The 14,352-nt window shown below is 38.6% G+C and overlaps 2 protein-coding genes across 3 annotated transcripts; both read left to right on the top strand.

The window, feature by feature from the left end:
• The first annotated feature begins 330 nt into the window (after positions 1 to 330).
• Positions 331 to 6,329, top strand: LOC111455803 (putative leucine-rich repeat receptor-like protein kinase At2g19210). Its single transcript, XM_023097420.1, has 12 exons — positions 331 to 1,075; positions 1,342 to 1,847; positions 2,446 to 2,590; positions 2,685 to 2,756; positions 2,862 to 2,933; positions 3,019 to 3,099; positions 3,195 to 3,361; positions 3,477 to 3,706; positions 4,421 to 4,547; positions 4,648 to 4,722; positions 5,402 to 5,591; positions 5,679 to 6,329. The coding sequence occupies exons 1-12, from the start codon at positions 363 to 365 to the stop codon at positions 6,070 to 6,072; spliced, it is 2,772 nt and encodes a 923-aa protein (XP_022953188.1). The 5' UTR covers positions 331 to 362; the 3' UTR covers positions 6,073 to 6,329.
• A 1,385-nt stretch (positions 6,330 to 7,714) lies between these two features.
• Positions 7,715 to 14,309, top strand: LOC111455804 (probable LRR receptor-like serine/threonine-protein kinase At1g05700). 2 transcript variants are annotated; one of them, XM_023097422.1, is made up of 14 exons: positions 7,715 to 7,966; positions 8,087 to 8,781; positions 9,229 to 9,742; positions 9,872 to 10,350; positions 10,640 to 10,772; positions 11,007 to 11,078; positions 11,213 to 11,284; positions 11,372 to 11,452; positions 11,862 to 12,013; positions 12,156 to 12,373; positions 12,457 to 12,583; positions 12,671 to 12,733; positions 12,805 to 12,994; positions 13,797 to 14,309. In XM_023097422.1, exons 2-14 carry the CDS (start codon positions 8,616 to 8,618, stop codon positions 14,209 to 14,211), a joined length of 2,682 nt encoding a protein of 893 aa, XP_022953190.1. In that variant the 5' UTR covers positions 7,715 to 7,966; positions 8,087 to 8,615; the 3' UTR covers positions 14,212 to 14,309. The 2 variants fall into 2 exon arrangements, with proteins under 2 accessions (XP_022953190.1, XP_022953189.1); XM_023097421.1 differs by having other exon boundaries at positions 7,715 to 8,021; positions 8,103 to 8,781.
• The last annotated feature ends 43 nt before the right edge of the window (positions 14,310 to 14,352 follow it).

Raw genomic sequence — 14,352 nt, 5'->3', positions numbered from 1 at the left:
ACCGAACTAGACAGGTGCATTGATGCAGCTAGCTTGGAATAATAGCGGAGTTTGGAATAATAGCTGAGTTTTGAAGCTTAGGAGAGAAGAAAGTGTAATTTAAAATTTGGGACTCGAAATCAAAGACTAAACTATCGTATTCGGCAGACCCAGTATATGGGTATATGGTACCAGGGACCATATAGAGCCTAGTCTCTCCTTGATGACTTGAATTTGATAGTGAAGTTTAAGAAATGCCAGTCAAGCACGTCCGATTCGAAATTAAGAGTGGAAATTCAAGAACAATGAAGTTTGGTTCTATATAGAGAGAATAATTAGGGACCCAAAAATGGCGAAGTTTGGTTGTTTTACGTTCCTTGGTAATGGGTATGGGCATGGGCATGGGCGTGGAATCGCGCTTAGCTTCTGTGGTGTGTGCGTGTGTATGTCTTCTGGCGATGGGCTTCCACTGCCGATGCCTTCTCGCCGCTTCTCTGCTGCAGAAAGAAGGATCGGTGGATGGCTTCATCAACATCGACTGCGGCGCATCTGAAGACACGATAGGCACATGGCCTGGGTTGGATTATAAGTCTGACAAATATATGATGGATTCAGGAATGAGCTATCAAATATCACCAGAGCTTCGTGCGAGTTTGGCATCACAATACTGGAGTTTGAGAAGCTTTCCAAACGGCACAAGGAATTGCTATCATCTTGCACCAGATCAGAACCAGATGAAAGAACAGAGCAGTAGTAAAAGATATCTGATCAGAGCTTCGTTTGTGTATGGCGATTACGACGGCTTAAACACCACCCCGATCTTCGACCTGTATCTGGGCGTGAACTTCTGGACTACTATAAGACTAAGTAGTCTAACTCTGGATGCTGTTACTCCTCCTTCTTCCAATTCCGCCGGCGGCACGGATTATCTGGACGTCTGTTTGGTTAACACTGGAATCGCGAATGGAGTGCCTTACATTTCTGCCTTGGAATTACGACCATTGGACATCTCCCTTTACCCAACTGATCCCAGTGACGACGCAAAACCCTTACAACTTTGGGCACTGAGGGACATTGGAGGCACCAAACAAATTCGGTAATCAATACTTCTGCTTAGTATGCATATGTTATGATATGTGAATGGTACGATAACTCTTGCGTATGGTGTGTTCGATGATATGTTTGAGATAGAATACGAAAAGGACGCGATACACATAATGTAACTGTAGCTCAGGAAATGATATGGTTAGGCTATGTCATGGCAGATTTGAATAAAACTATATGGATAGGATATGTTCATGCAATGATATAGTCTACTTACTAAAGCAACCGACTATACCCTTTTGGTTAATTATAATGCAGATACCCGCAAGATGTTTTTGATCGATATTGGGAAGGTTACGAATGTGATGATGCATTTGGTGATAATTCGATATTGGTGTCAACGGAGGCGTTTATAACTGAGAGCAACGATGATCCACACAAGGTGCCGCCGGCTCTGTTGCAAACGGCATGTCGTGCCACCAATTCCAGCTTTCCATTGGAGTATACCTGGACGCCTAGGGAAGGGAGTAATTCTCGGTATTACTTTTGCTTTCATTTTGCAGAGATTGAGAGGCTTCCATCTGGGCAGTTTCGAGAGATGAGTATTACATTCAACGATGTTCATACCATCACCAGCTCCATTAAACTGCTCCAATATCTCACCCCACAATCCCTTTGCTCAAAAGGCTATGATGTGGTTCTTAACCAAGTTAATAAATTGTCAATTTCTGCAACCTCTGCCTCTTCCCTCCCTCCTATCCTTAATGCCATTCAGATTTTCCATACCATGGACACTACTAATTCACTCACCTTCTCCCAAGATGGTACGGTTCTCTTCCTTTTCTTTAGCGTCTATTTAGAATGACTTTCTAAGTGTTTAAAAAATCATTCAAACAGAGTCTTACCTCGTCAAACCCCACCGGTGGTAAATATCGTCCTCTTTAGGCTTCCTCTTTCGGGCTTCCCTCAAAGTTTTTAAAATGTGTCTGTGAAGGAGAGGTTTCCACACCCTTATAAATAATGTTTCATTCCCCTTTTCAACCGTCGTGGGATCTCACAATCCAATCTCTTCGGGACTCAGCGTTCTCATTCCTTTCTCTATTCCCCTCTTCAACCACGTGGGATCTCACATTCCACCCCTTTTGGGCCCAGTGTCCTCGTTGGCACTCGTTCCCCTCTTCAACCATGAGGAACGAATGCCAGCAAGGACGCTGGACTTTGAAGGGGGTGGATTGTGAGATCCCACGTCGGTTGAGAGGGAAATAAATCAATCTTTATAAGGGTGTAGAAACATCTCCCTAACAAACGCATTTTAAAAATCTTAGGAGGAAGCCCGAAAGAGAAAACCCAGAAAAGACAATATCTGCTAGCGGTGGGTTTGATCCGTTACAGTTGCTCATATATATGTGTACATTTGTGCAGTGAATGCAACAAGGGACATCAAGAGCCATTACAAGTTGAGTAAAAATTGGCAGGGAGATCCTTGTGAACCACCAGCATTCTCCTGGGAGGGATTGACTTGCAGCAATAACACTAACCCCCCTTCTTGGCCTAGAATCATTTCACTGTTAAGTACTTTCTCATCCAGAAAACTCACTGACTCAAGAGTTCAAATTTCTGTAATCTGTCACTGATATCCAAATTTATGTTTTGGCATGCAGTAACTTAAGCAACAGCAACTTGACAGGAGATATCCCAGCTTCCATCTCCCTTCTTACAGCAATCAACTCCATGTAACTATTTCAATTTTCATGCTCCAAAAACCCTCTGATTTGACCATAATCGAGCTGCTTGCCACATTTATGTTTAATACTGTCATGATTCTTGTTATTTCTTAGAGATCTATCCTATAACGAGTTGAAAGGAGGAATACCAGAATTCTTGGGCCTATTACCACAACTGCAATATCTGTATGTCATTTGATCATAAAAACATCTCATTATTTCAATATACATAACAGAGTAACCTATATTTCTTCTCATTCCATGCATGCAGTAATTTGAGTGGGAATAAACTCACTGGTGTAGTACCTGAAACTCTTCTCCAGAAGTCCAAAGATAGCACTTTAGTTTTAAGGTCTCTTTCCTTAAACTATCTTTATTTTGAACATTCAAGTTCAACACAGCCACAAACTTAGAGGAATTCATTTTCTTCTTCTTGATTTAATTCAGTGTGGAAGGAAATCCTGAACTCTGTTGGTCGCCTCCATGCAACGTGCACAGAAAGAAGCAGTTGGGCATTCCAGTTCCTATTTTTTGCGGCGTGATAGCAGCCCTTGTCCTGGTTCTGTTGGGAGGAGTGATTATAATGATTATCTATACAAGAAGAACCAACAAAGGCATGTTCTTCCTTTCACTTATTCTATTTATTCACTCAGTGTTTGGTGTTTGTTTGGTAAACAGCCTGGTCCTGGATTGTTGTTATTACATTTTGAAGTTTTAGAATTTCCTCAGGCAATAATAATTCGGTTGAAAGGATGCAAAGATCAGGAGCGATAAGATTGAAGAACAGACGATACACTTATTTGGAGGTTGTAAGTATTACTGAAGACTTCAGAGTGGTTATTGGAGAAGGAGGATTTGGGAAAGTTTTTCTGGGTGTTCTTGAAGATCAACAAACCATGGTTGCTGTGAAGGTGCTTTCACCAACATCACAACAAGGCTACAAAGAATTTCAAGCAGAGGTACATATCCCACTGCCAACGTGTATATAATATCGTCTGCTTTGGTCCGTTATGTATCGCCATCTACCTTACGATTTTTAAAATGCGTATACTAGGGAGAGGTTTCCACACCCTTATAAGGAATGGTTTGTTCCCCTCTCTAAATGATGTGGGATCTCGCAGTCTACCCCCCTTGGGGGCCAGCGTCCTTGTTGTCACACCGTCCGATGTCTGGCTCTGATACCATTTATAACAGCCCAAGCCCACCACTAGCAGAAATTATCCATTTTGGTCCATCACGTAGCACCGTCAGCCTCGCTGTTTTTAAAACGCATCTACTAGGGAAAGGTTTCCACACCCTTATAAGGAATGGTTCCTTCTCCTCTCTAACTAATGTGGGATCTCGCAATCCACCTCCCTTGGAGGCCCAGCGTCCTCGTTGTCACACCGTCTGGTGTCTAGCTCTGCTACCATTTGTAATAGCCCAAGCCCACCATTAGCAGATATTGTCCGCTTTGGTTCGTTATGTATGACCGTCAGCTTCACGATTTTTAAAACACATCTACTACGAAGAGGTTTTCACACCTTTATAAGAAATGCTTCGCTTCTCTTTTTAAACCAACCAACCGAGATCGCATACAGCTACTTAAACTAGGAGCTAAGCTGATTGCCACTACTTTATTTCATTCATTAATATATCATATTAATTGTAAAACATTTATTATAATAATGCAGGCACAACTTCTTATGGTTCTTCATCATTGCAACTTGGTTTCTCTTCTTGGATACTGTGATGAAGGCGATCACAGGGCACTTATTTATGAATATATGGCTAATGGCAGTTTAGAACAATATTTATCAAGTACGTACTGTATAGAATACTTTGCATTCTTCATTGAGATACACTTTTAATCTAACATTACGCTAACTTAAGCTTAATTCTTTATGTGTTTTCCATGCAGGCAGAAATACAAACTCACATATGAATGTTCTTAGCTGGGTTGGAAGAGTTCAAATTGCAGTGGATGCAGCTCGGGGTTAGTAAGCAAAATAAAAAACCATTTGTTTATATCTTATCTCTCCAATTTGTTGAAGCTGGGTGTGAGGTCCCACATCGGTTGGAGAGGAGAACGAAACATTCCTTATAAGGGTGTGGAAACCTCTCCTTAGTAGACGCGTTTTAAAACCGTGAGACTGATGGCGATACTAATAGGCCAAAAAGGACAATATCTACTCTTTGTTTATATCTTATCTCTCCAATTTGTTGAAGCTGGGTGTGAGGTCTCACGTCGGTTGGAGAGGAGAACGAAACGTTCCTTAAAAGGGTTTGGAAACCTCTCCCTAGTAGACGCGTTTTAAAACTGTGAGACTGATGACGATATTAATAGGCCAAAAAGGACAATATCTACTAGCGGTGGGCTTGGGCTGTTACAAATGGTATCAGAGCCAGAATTGGGAGGTGTATCAGCGAAGACGCTGTGCCCCAAGGTGGGTGGGTTGAGGTCCCACGTCGGTTGGAGAGGGGAACGTTACATTCTTTACCAGGTGTAGAAACCTCTCCCTAGTAGACATGTTTTAAAACCGTGAGGCTGACGACAATACGTAACAGGCCAGGCCAAAACAGACAATATCCGCTGGGATTGGGGTTGGAGGATAAGACGTGATTATATGAAGTTTATTAATTTGGGCTGCACGCCTGCACTATGCATATTTCAGGATTGGAGTATTTACACAATGGCTGCAAACCCCCGATCATTCATAGAGATCTAAAACCTGCGAACATATTATTAGACAAGACAATGCATGCTAAAATAGCTGATTTTGGATTATCCAGAACTTTTTCAACTGAAAATCAATCTCGACTTTTAACTCGTCTCGCTGGTACTCCTGGATATCTCGATCCTATGTAAGTAGAGTTTTAAGAACTTTTGAGTACTCAACACTTCGGTTTCTTATTGACTTGGATATCCATTTTTATGTGGTTAATACACAGAACTCATACTCATGGAAACGTTAATAAACAAAGTGATGTGTATAGCTTTGGGATCATCATGCTTGAGCTGATCACGGGACAACCTGCAGTAACAAAATCTTCTCAGGGGAACTTTTACATATTGAACTGGGTGGAGTCTGTGACCAGAACAGGAGATATTGAACACATTGTTGATTCCAAGTTAGGAGGAGATTTTGACAAAAACTCAGCTTGGAAAATCATAGAACTTGCCATGTCGTGCACACAGCCAAATGCTGTACAGAGGCCAGACATGAGCCATGTTTTGGAGGAGCTCAAGGAGTGCTTGGCAGTCCTTCAAAGTACTTCAGCACAAACTCGTGCCATGTCCACTAGAGTCCTCTCAGAATCTGAAATAGCTCCTTCTCCAAGGTAGTCTACACATAAAACCCATTAGGACTCGAAACTAACCGGACCGACCGAACCCAAACCTATCTATTTTGTTCTTAGTTGGAAATTAGTTCGACTCTTGTTTTTACTAGACTGAAAGGTTTGATTCGGTTCTTGATTTCGCTCAAGACTGATTAAATCGAACCAAATATCACCTCTATCATGTATAAATATAATAGTGATGTAGTATAACCGACTTTTAGATATTTAATCATATTTACTTCCACTTTTATGAGTGGACCATTTTCAGGCTACTAAAAAATCAAAGTTCGAAGTAATCAGTTCAACCATTTGCACGGTTTCTCGACCTCTTTTTCAAATGAACCGAACCTTAATACTACCCTGCTCGTCCTGATGTGGTGTTGCAATTCTTTTTGTAGAAACCTTTTTCAACTGATTAAAGTGATTCAATCAGTAGGAAGGTCAGATGTCTCTCCTGCAGATCCAAATATTGATTCGTTTACTTAACTCCAAAAGCGCTTTAGTGTGAGACTTCGAGGAACGAACTCTTTAATTAAAACTTAATTTCATGTCATTTGTGTCCTCATTACCAATTTTGCCCTCAAAAACCAAGTCAAATTTGGCTTTATACACATCGATTTAAGTCAATTAGGTTGAAATTGTCTCCCTCTGCTCATATTTGAAGAGATATAAATATTTGATACAGAGTTTATGTCTAAAACGATGGAACCCAAGCTAGAGGGTCATAATTTGAAACAAAATCTTTTGAATTTATACGTAACAATCATTAACCACATGTTGTGGCTAAAGGTCCATAGTCGATACCACAAAAACAAATAATAGTTCGTTTGATAATTTATTTTTACTTCTTTATTTAAAAAATTTGTCAATTTATCAAATATCCGGTTCTCAACTTCTCCCTACCCAAGGTTATATATGCTAAGCCGTTCTTATCTTTCTCTTGCTTGCTTATATAACGTCTCTTTCTAAAATCTCTCTCTCTCCTCGTTTTCTAAAACCGAGGCTAGAGGCTCGATCATACGTCGCTTGGCCGTAGGCGACGCAAGAACAAATTGGCTTAAGCTCACTTGTCGCTGGAAAGTGAGTGCCGCACAATCGCTAGTCCGCTGCCTTCGAAAGTGCGATTGTGTCAAGTGGTATCAAAACGAGAAGGTTTGATATTTATATGAAAGATTGAGGATATCTCTAATATCTTTTAAAAATATTTATAAAGTATATAAATAATAAAATTCATTTAATCTAATATGAATAGAAATATAAATAACAATAGAAATAAATACAATTATTGATTAATCTAAATTTTTTTTACTTATATATATTTATTTTATTTTCTATTTTTTAAAAAACAAAAACCATATATATTTGTTATTAATTTTTATATTTTTATTAAAACAAAAACCAAATATAATGTAAATGGAAAGATTTTAAATATGTTTGAGTGACATTAATAAAAAATAAATAAATAAATGTTATAAAGAAAGATTATTAAAATAGTAATGATTATTTAAAAAATTACATATTAACTTAATAATACCATAATAATTTGTTTTTAATTTAGCTAATTTTATCTTAAAATTTCAGAGAAAATATTTTATTTCAAAATTAATCATTGTTGAGTCTCTCGCTGAAATCAATGGAAGCAGCCAACGGAAACTTGGACTCGCGCCAACTCCTTGCCGCCAAACGCCCATCAATCGCAGTTCTTAGAACACAAGAACTTTCCCGTCTGAATCTTCAAGCTCTCCCGATATTGACATTGACGTCTAAATCTTGGTTTTGTTCTTGTTCTTCGAGTTCCCGATCGAAACAGCAGTGGCTATGAAGAAATCAGAAGGAAAAACAAGTAGAAGGGAGATCAATCATAGGCTTATCAGAGATGTTGAATTTTCAAACCCTAAGTATGTTGGTGCCGGCCTTTCGGGTCAAATTTCTTGAGCTGCAAATTAATTTTTGGTAATCGACGTATTCTCTTAATACTCTTTTGACTCGTAAACTGACCTTTCGATTTTGAATTGAAGTTTTGATGTTGGACAGGTGTCTGTGAGCCTTCTTCTTCGCTGGACCCCATCGTTGGCTTAAATTTATTGCGTCACTGCTGGCGATGGCGATGACTTTCGAGTCTTCTGCACATGTCAATTCCCCTCTCACGGTTACTTTTCTGGACCTATTCATTGTTATTAAGCTTATTTCCATGGGAATTTCTTTCTTTCTTTCTTTCTTTTGTGCATGTGTGAGCGTGTAAATTCAATTTCTGTAAAAAGTGTATTTTCGTTAGTCCGGTAGAAGACTGTTGTTTTTATTCTAATTGAAATTAACCATATCTTTTCATCTTAGACGCCGTTTTTTATTTTATTCTGTCTTCTTCTTGGGTATGTCGTCCATGGCCACACGTAGAATCTAAGAAAGGAAAGGAAAGGAAAGACTTGGGAACCCAGAATGATCAAAGAAGTATCTGTTTTTTCCTTTCATTATCGGTTGTTCGGCTAAGTTCATAATCCATAGGATTTCTGCTTGGCCAATGTCCTGCTTTATTTAGTGCTTTCAAGTATGGATTACGTTGGAAATGGCCGGCAAGTTTCAAGCACCATAATTAGTCTTTTATTGAAATCTTGGTTCATCTTCTTCTGTGTGTTGACTATTCTCTGCAACTCCAAACTAGCTGCTGGATACAACAGATATGGCGGTCGTAATCTTGCATCAGACAACCCCTCAGGTAAGTTGTATGATTAGCATAAGTTCTCTCGACGGATTCTTAATTTTCCATTCATTGTTTGTTCTCTTGACGGATTTTTAATTCTACTTTCATTGTTTTCTTCTAGAGTGTAAACGGATTCTAGTTGTTTCGGTTCTTGCTGTTAAGATCTGAACGGTTCATTCCATATTCTAATATCCCACTTGTTTTGAGAAAAAAAATCAACATGGAACACTGGGTTCAAGGTTTCATGAGCTAAGGCAGAGTTGTTTATAGTTTTTGGGGTGCACAAACTGAGCGAGTGGAATTATTGATGAGAAATTTTCCATCTTAAACATCAAATATAAGAAAATATCTACTATGGACCTAATTTATTCACTTTGGATCTGTTTTTTCCCTTTTGGATCTCTGCTTGTGAATTGAAAATGCATATCTTATTGAATTCCTACTCTCAAACACTTGTACTAGGTTTCATTAGCATTGATTGTGGAGCGGATGAAGATTATATAGATAACGGCATCTTATATAAATCAGATCGAGACTTTGTAGATACAGGAATTAGCCGGCCAGTTTCCGCTAACAACTCTGGAAATCTTAGGCCACAGCTAAAAAATGTGAGAAGTTTTCCTGAAGGGAGAAGGAATTGTTATGTCCTAAAGCCTGAAAAAGGAAAGGACAACGCTTACTTGATTCGAGCTTCGTTTCTATATGGAAACTATGACGGAAAGAACACTACCCCTATTTTTGATTTATACCTTGGGGCCAATCTGTGGTGGACAGTGGATTGGGACAATGGATATGTAGAGACCATCTATACCCCTTCCACAGATTACATTAATGTCTGTCTTTTCAACACTAGCAAAGGGGTGCCTTACATTTCAGCATTGGAGTTGCGACCTCTAGATAATACCATTTATCGAACCACGGCCAAGGCACTCATCACAATGCAGCGTTCCGACATTGGTGGCAGATCGATTTTAAGGTAACTTGCATTGTTGATTTAGTTCAGCTCTTCATGTTCTTTGTAATAAACTGAGTTCTAGTCAATTGATGTTACAGGACCAATGTAATGGTTTTGAAGTTGTTGACTTTTTGCAATTTTTTAAACTAGATACCCGGCCGATGTTTATGATCGAATTTGGAACCCCTTGAACGTTGACCTACTGAATTTCAGTGCCACAAACTCTAGCATAAGCCAGGGAAATAATGATGCGTACAAAATACCAGATACATTGTTGAGAACTGCTGCAAAGGAACAGAATGCCACTTGCTCCTTGAGCTATTTCTGGGTACCCCTACCTTCCAATTCACAGTTTTATGTTTACTTCCACTTTGCTGAGATTGAAAAGCTTCAAGGGAAACAGAGGAGACTGAAGATTGATTTGACTGGGCAACGAAGTGCAACAACAAATGCTACACTTGATTATTTGAAGCCCCTATCTCTCAGTCTAAATGCCATGTCAGATAGTTCAGGCCAACTGCAGTTTTCAATTTCTGCTGCCAAGGGATCAGACCTCCCTCCCATACTGAATGGCTTTGAGATATATTTTGCAAAAGAGATGCAAAATGCATCAACTGTTTCTGAAGATGGTATATATCTTTTGTTCTTGTCTGTGTTTCTTTAATTCCTAATGTTATTTTATGTGTGGGCATTCGCTATAATTTAGGATGCTGGAGCCACATTGACTGATTGTTTCTAAGAAAGGATACTACCAGATAAGCTGGTAGATTAGAATCATCTTTCCTGACCCGTGATAATTTCACATGACTGAACTTAGGAAGAGTCGTCTCAAAATTATGAATATGGCATCATCCTGTTTTATCATCTTGCTCACACCTGATTGTCATTTGATCTTCTATTTTCCATTGGTAACAATAGCCGATGCTATGATGGGTGTCAAGCAAGCATTCAGATTGATCAGAAACTGGGAAGGTGACCCATGTTTTCCAAGTGAATTAATATGGGCTGGTTTAACCTGCAGCAACAGTAACGCATCAAGTATCCTCTCAATGTGAGTGCACTCTTAAAACATCAAATTTTGCCACAGAGCGTACATTTGAATTGTACGTTTGATTTCATGTTGTGTTGTAGATGAAAATTTCTCAAACTTAGAGCCCATGTATCAGTCCTGGACTCTTGGGGCTCATATCATTTTTCCTTTTGGTGGTTTAGGAGAATGTTCAATGCTTATGTGATTCATCTGTTATATTAAACACCACGTTTCTCTCCTTTGTCTTGCAAGCAGAAACTTGAGCTCAAGCAACTTGACAGGAGAAATTCCTGCTTCAATCGCGAATCTCCTATCAATAACATCACTGTAAGCATCCCTTAAGAAATATTCTTTATTTAATAGTTATATCTAAGGGAATCAGGCCTAACAAAGACTTCAAATAACAAGAAAAGTTAATGAATACCGATTTTATGCCAACTTACTATTCTGTTCTCTGTCAGGGATTTGTCCAATAATGAGTTAACAGGATCGGTGCCAGATTTCTTAGGAAATTTGCCAAATTTAAGAACCCTGTAAGCTTCATATTTTCAATCCAGATATCCAGAAAATGAAATACCAGGATGAATTTTATATTGTCTATCTCTTTACTACGTTTGCAGTAATTTAACTAGGAACAAGTTCACAGGCTCAGTTCCTAAGGCTCTATTGCAAAAGGCTGAAGCTGGATCACTTACATTAAGGTTAGCTATCTAATTAAGTTTATTTCCCCTCACTTTATTCTTAAGCTGTTTCTCACTCTCCCTGTTTCTTTACTGCTATGTTGTCACCTTCTAATTTAGGCCTCATGTTATAACGATTTTGTTTTTTGTTTCCGTTTTTGAAATTTATGCTCATTTCCTCCTAATTTCTTTACTATGGTTTTTGAAATTTGCTTATTTATTTATTTTTCTTTAACTTGGCCTCAATTTTGAAAACATATGTAAAAAAGAGTTATCAAAAGAATCATTGGTGGTAGTAGTGTTTATAAGTTTAGTTTTCAAGAATTGAAAATAAAAAATCAAATACCGTTTTGATTTATTAAATGATTAATAGAAAATACAAAGGAAAATTCATTTGGTTAAACTTGACATTTTCTTCTGCTTGTACAAGTGTGGGTGAAAATCCAGATCTTTGTGCATCACTTAAATGCTATAGCAAGCTGAAGAAGTACTTGGCCCTTATAATCATCTCCTGTATAATAGCTGTGCTCCTCCCTATCTTAATGGTTGCTTTGGTAATATACAAAAGGAGAAAACGAAGAGGTAAATCTCTCATTTCTTTAGCTTCTATAACTTATTTATGAGACAATGTAACTGAGGCAAACAGGGTAAAGAGTTCCCTGAGTGATGATTGACGCCATAGGTGTAAATGTACCAAAATCTGTTTATTTTTTCCTTGGTGCAGAGAATCTCAAAAGATCGATTGAAGAACGGTTACTTAAATCGAAGAACCGCCAAGTTAGGTACTCGGAGATACTTATTATCTCAGATAACTTGAAAACAACTATTGGAGAAGGAGGATTTGGAAAAGTGTACTATGGTGCATTAAGTGATAAAACCCAAGTTGCTATCAAGCTTCTGTCTGCATCTTCAAAACAAGGCCCCAATGAATTCAAAGCAGAGGTTCGTCCAGTTTTTCTATGGTTCAAATTTGCTTGCAGCCTTGTCGTTAGTGAACTCATCTCTTATGTATTTTGCAAATGTAGGCTCAAATATTAGCCGTTGTTCATCATAGAAATCTGGTTTCTCTCATTGGTTACTGTGATGAGGCTGAGCATAAGGCGCTCGTTTACGAATTCATGTCTAATGGAAATCTACGCAAGCATCTATCCGGTAATTATAATATTATCATACAAAGGATATCGATCTAAAATGTATGTATCCTATATATGATGATTTTCCCCCCTTTTACTGAGACAGATCCAAACACAAAGGTCTTGAGTTGGATGGAAAGACTCCAAATTGCAGTTGATGCAGCCCAAGGTATATACAATCAACACAAAAACTTATCAGTTCATTCTTCTAGATTGTGACATCTAGTAAACAAACTGCAGGGTTGGAATATTTACACAATGGTTGCAAGCCACCTATAATTCACAGAGATATGAAAACTTCAAATATCTTATTGAATGAAAGAATGCAAGCAAAAATATCAGATTTTGGACTCTCCAGGGTATTTGCAAATGAGAGTGATACTCATTTGTCCACATGTCCTGCTGGCACTTTCGGATATGTCGACCCTACGTAAGTATCAACAGTCAATGCATTGGTTCTTTTTCCTAGACTAAAATGAGTATTCTGATAGTTAGCGGTGGTAGGAATCACGAACCTCCACAATGGCATGATATTGTCCACTTTGAGCATAAGCTCTCGTGGCTTTACTTTTGGTTTTCCCAAAAGACCTCATACCAAGGAGATATATTTCCTTACTTATAAACCCATGATCAATCCCTTAATTAGCCGATGTGGACTCCTCTCCCAACAATCCTCAATAACACTCCCTCGAACAAAGTACACCATAGAGCCTCCCCTGAGATCTATGGAGCCCTCGAACAGCCTCCCCTTAATTGAGGTTCGACTCCTTCTCTGGAGACCTTGTATAAAGTACACCCTTTGTTCCACACTTGAGTCACTTTTGACTACACCTACCTTCGAGGCTCACAACTTCTTTTGTTCGACACTTGAGGATTCTATTGACATGACTAAGTTAAGGGCATGACTCTGATACTATGTTAAGAAGCATGAACCTCCACAATGGTATGATTGGTTTTCTTAAAAGGCCTCATACCAATAGAGATGTATTTCTTTACTTATAAACCCATGATCAATCCCTTAATTAGCCGACGTGAGACTTCTCTCTCAACAACCCTCAACAAGTGGTCCTCATCAGCAACCACGTATATTATAGAACACATTTAGTACTTAAACTATAAGATAGTTATATCTATTTAGTTTCTAAACTCGACATAATAGATATTCCCGCTATTCAAGTAAATTTTTGTTGTGTCCAATCTGATAAGAATTGAAACATATAAATCCATTGCAGGATTCATTTATCTGGAAACTTCACCAAGAAAAGTGACGTTTACAGTTTCGGAATCATCCTGTTTGAGTTGGTGACCGGGCGACCTGCCATAATCAAGGGCTCCGAGTACAACATCCACATTGTGGACTGGGCTAAGCCTTTCATTGAAGAAGGCAATATCCAAGACATTATTGATCCAAGGTTAGGAGGGTCCACAGAAAGTTGTTCCGTTGGAAAATTTGTGGAGTTGGCTCTGTCGTGCACATGGTCAACTCCGGCTGAAAGGCCAGACATGAATCATGTGGTGTCACAGCTCATTGAATGTTTGAAGATGGTTCAGGATGCCATGCCACAAATGCCACAGATGCCACCGAAAAACATCGAGGACTTCTCGTATAATTCAATTGGCTCTGAATCATTGTTCAGTCCTAGATAAAAATTAAACCATTCATTAGAAGTTTCGTTTCTATTTTGTTCCGAAACTTTTAGAATTGTCTAATAGATCTCTGTACTTTCGTTCCATAGGTCTATAAACTTTCAACTTTCTGTGTAGTAGTTGTTAATAAATTCAAAATTT

The sequence above is a fragment of the Cucurbita moschata genome, unplaced genomic scaffold (assembly GCF_002738365.1).
Source record: "Cucurbita moschata cultivar Rifu unplaced genomic scaffold, Cmos_1.0 Cmo_Scf00018, whole genome shotgun sequence".
In the NCBI taxonomy this organism is placed as follows: domain Eukaryota; kingdom Viridiplantae; phylum Streptophyta; class Magnoliopsida; order Cucurbitales; family Cucurbitaceae; genus Cucurbita; species Cucurbita moschata.
The sequence above is the reverse complement of the archived record's forward strand: the minus strand, read 5'-3'. Positions and strand labels throughout refer to the sequence as shown.

Excerpts from the sequence above, each read along its gene's own strand:
- LOC111455804 (XM_023097422.1), top strand. The coding sequence starts at position 8,616 with ATGGATTACGTTGGAAATGGCCGGCAAGTTTCAAGCACCATAATTAGT. Across the intron at positions 8,782-9,228 it reads TGCATCAGACAACCCCTCAG|GTTTCATTAGCATTGATTGT; the intron begins GTAAGTTGTATG and ends CACTTGTACTAG. Across the intron at positions 12,734-12,804 it reads TGCAGTTGATGCAGCCCAAG|GGTTGGAATATTTACACAAT; the intron begins GTATATACAATC and ends AACAAACTGCAG.
- LOC111455803 (XM_023097420.1), top strand. The coding sequence starts at position 363 with ATGGGTATGGGCATGGGCATGGGCGTGGAATCGCGCTTAGCTTCTGTG. Across the intron at positions 3,100-3,194 it reads GATAGCACTTTAGTTTTAAG|TGTGGAAGGAAATCCTGAAC; the intron begins GTCTCTTTCCTT and ends GATTTAATTCAG. Across the intron at positions 4,548-4,647 it reads TTTAGAACAATATTTATCAA|GCAGAAATACAAACTCACAT; the intron begins GTACGTACTGTA and ends TTTTCCATGCAG.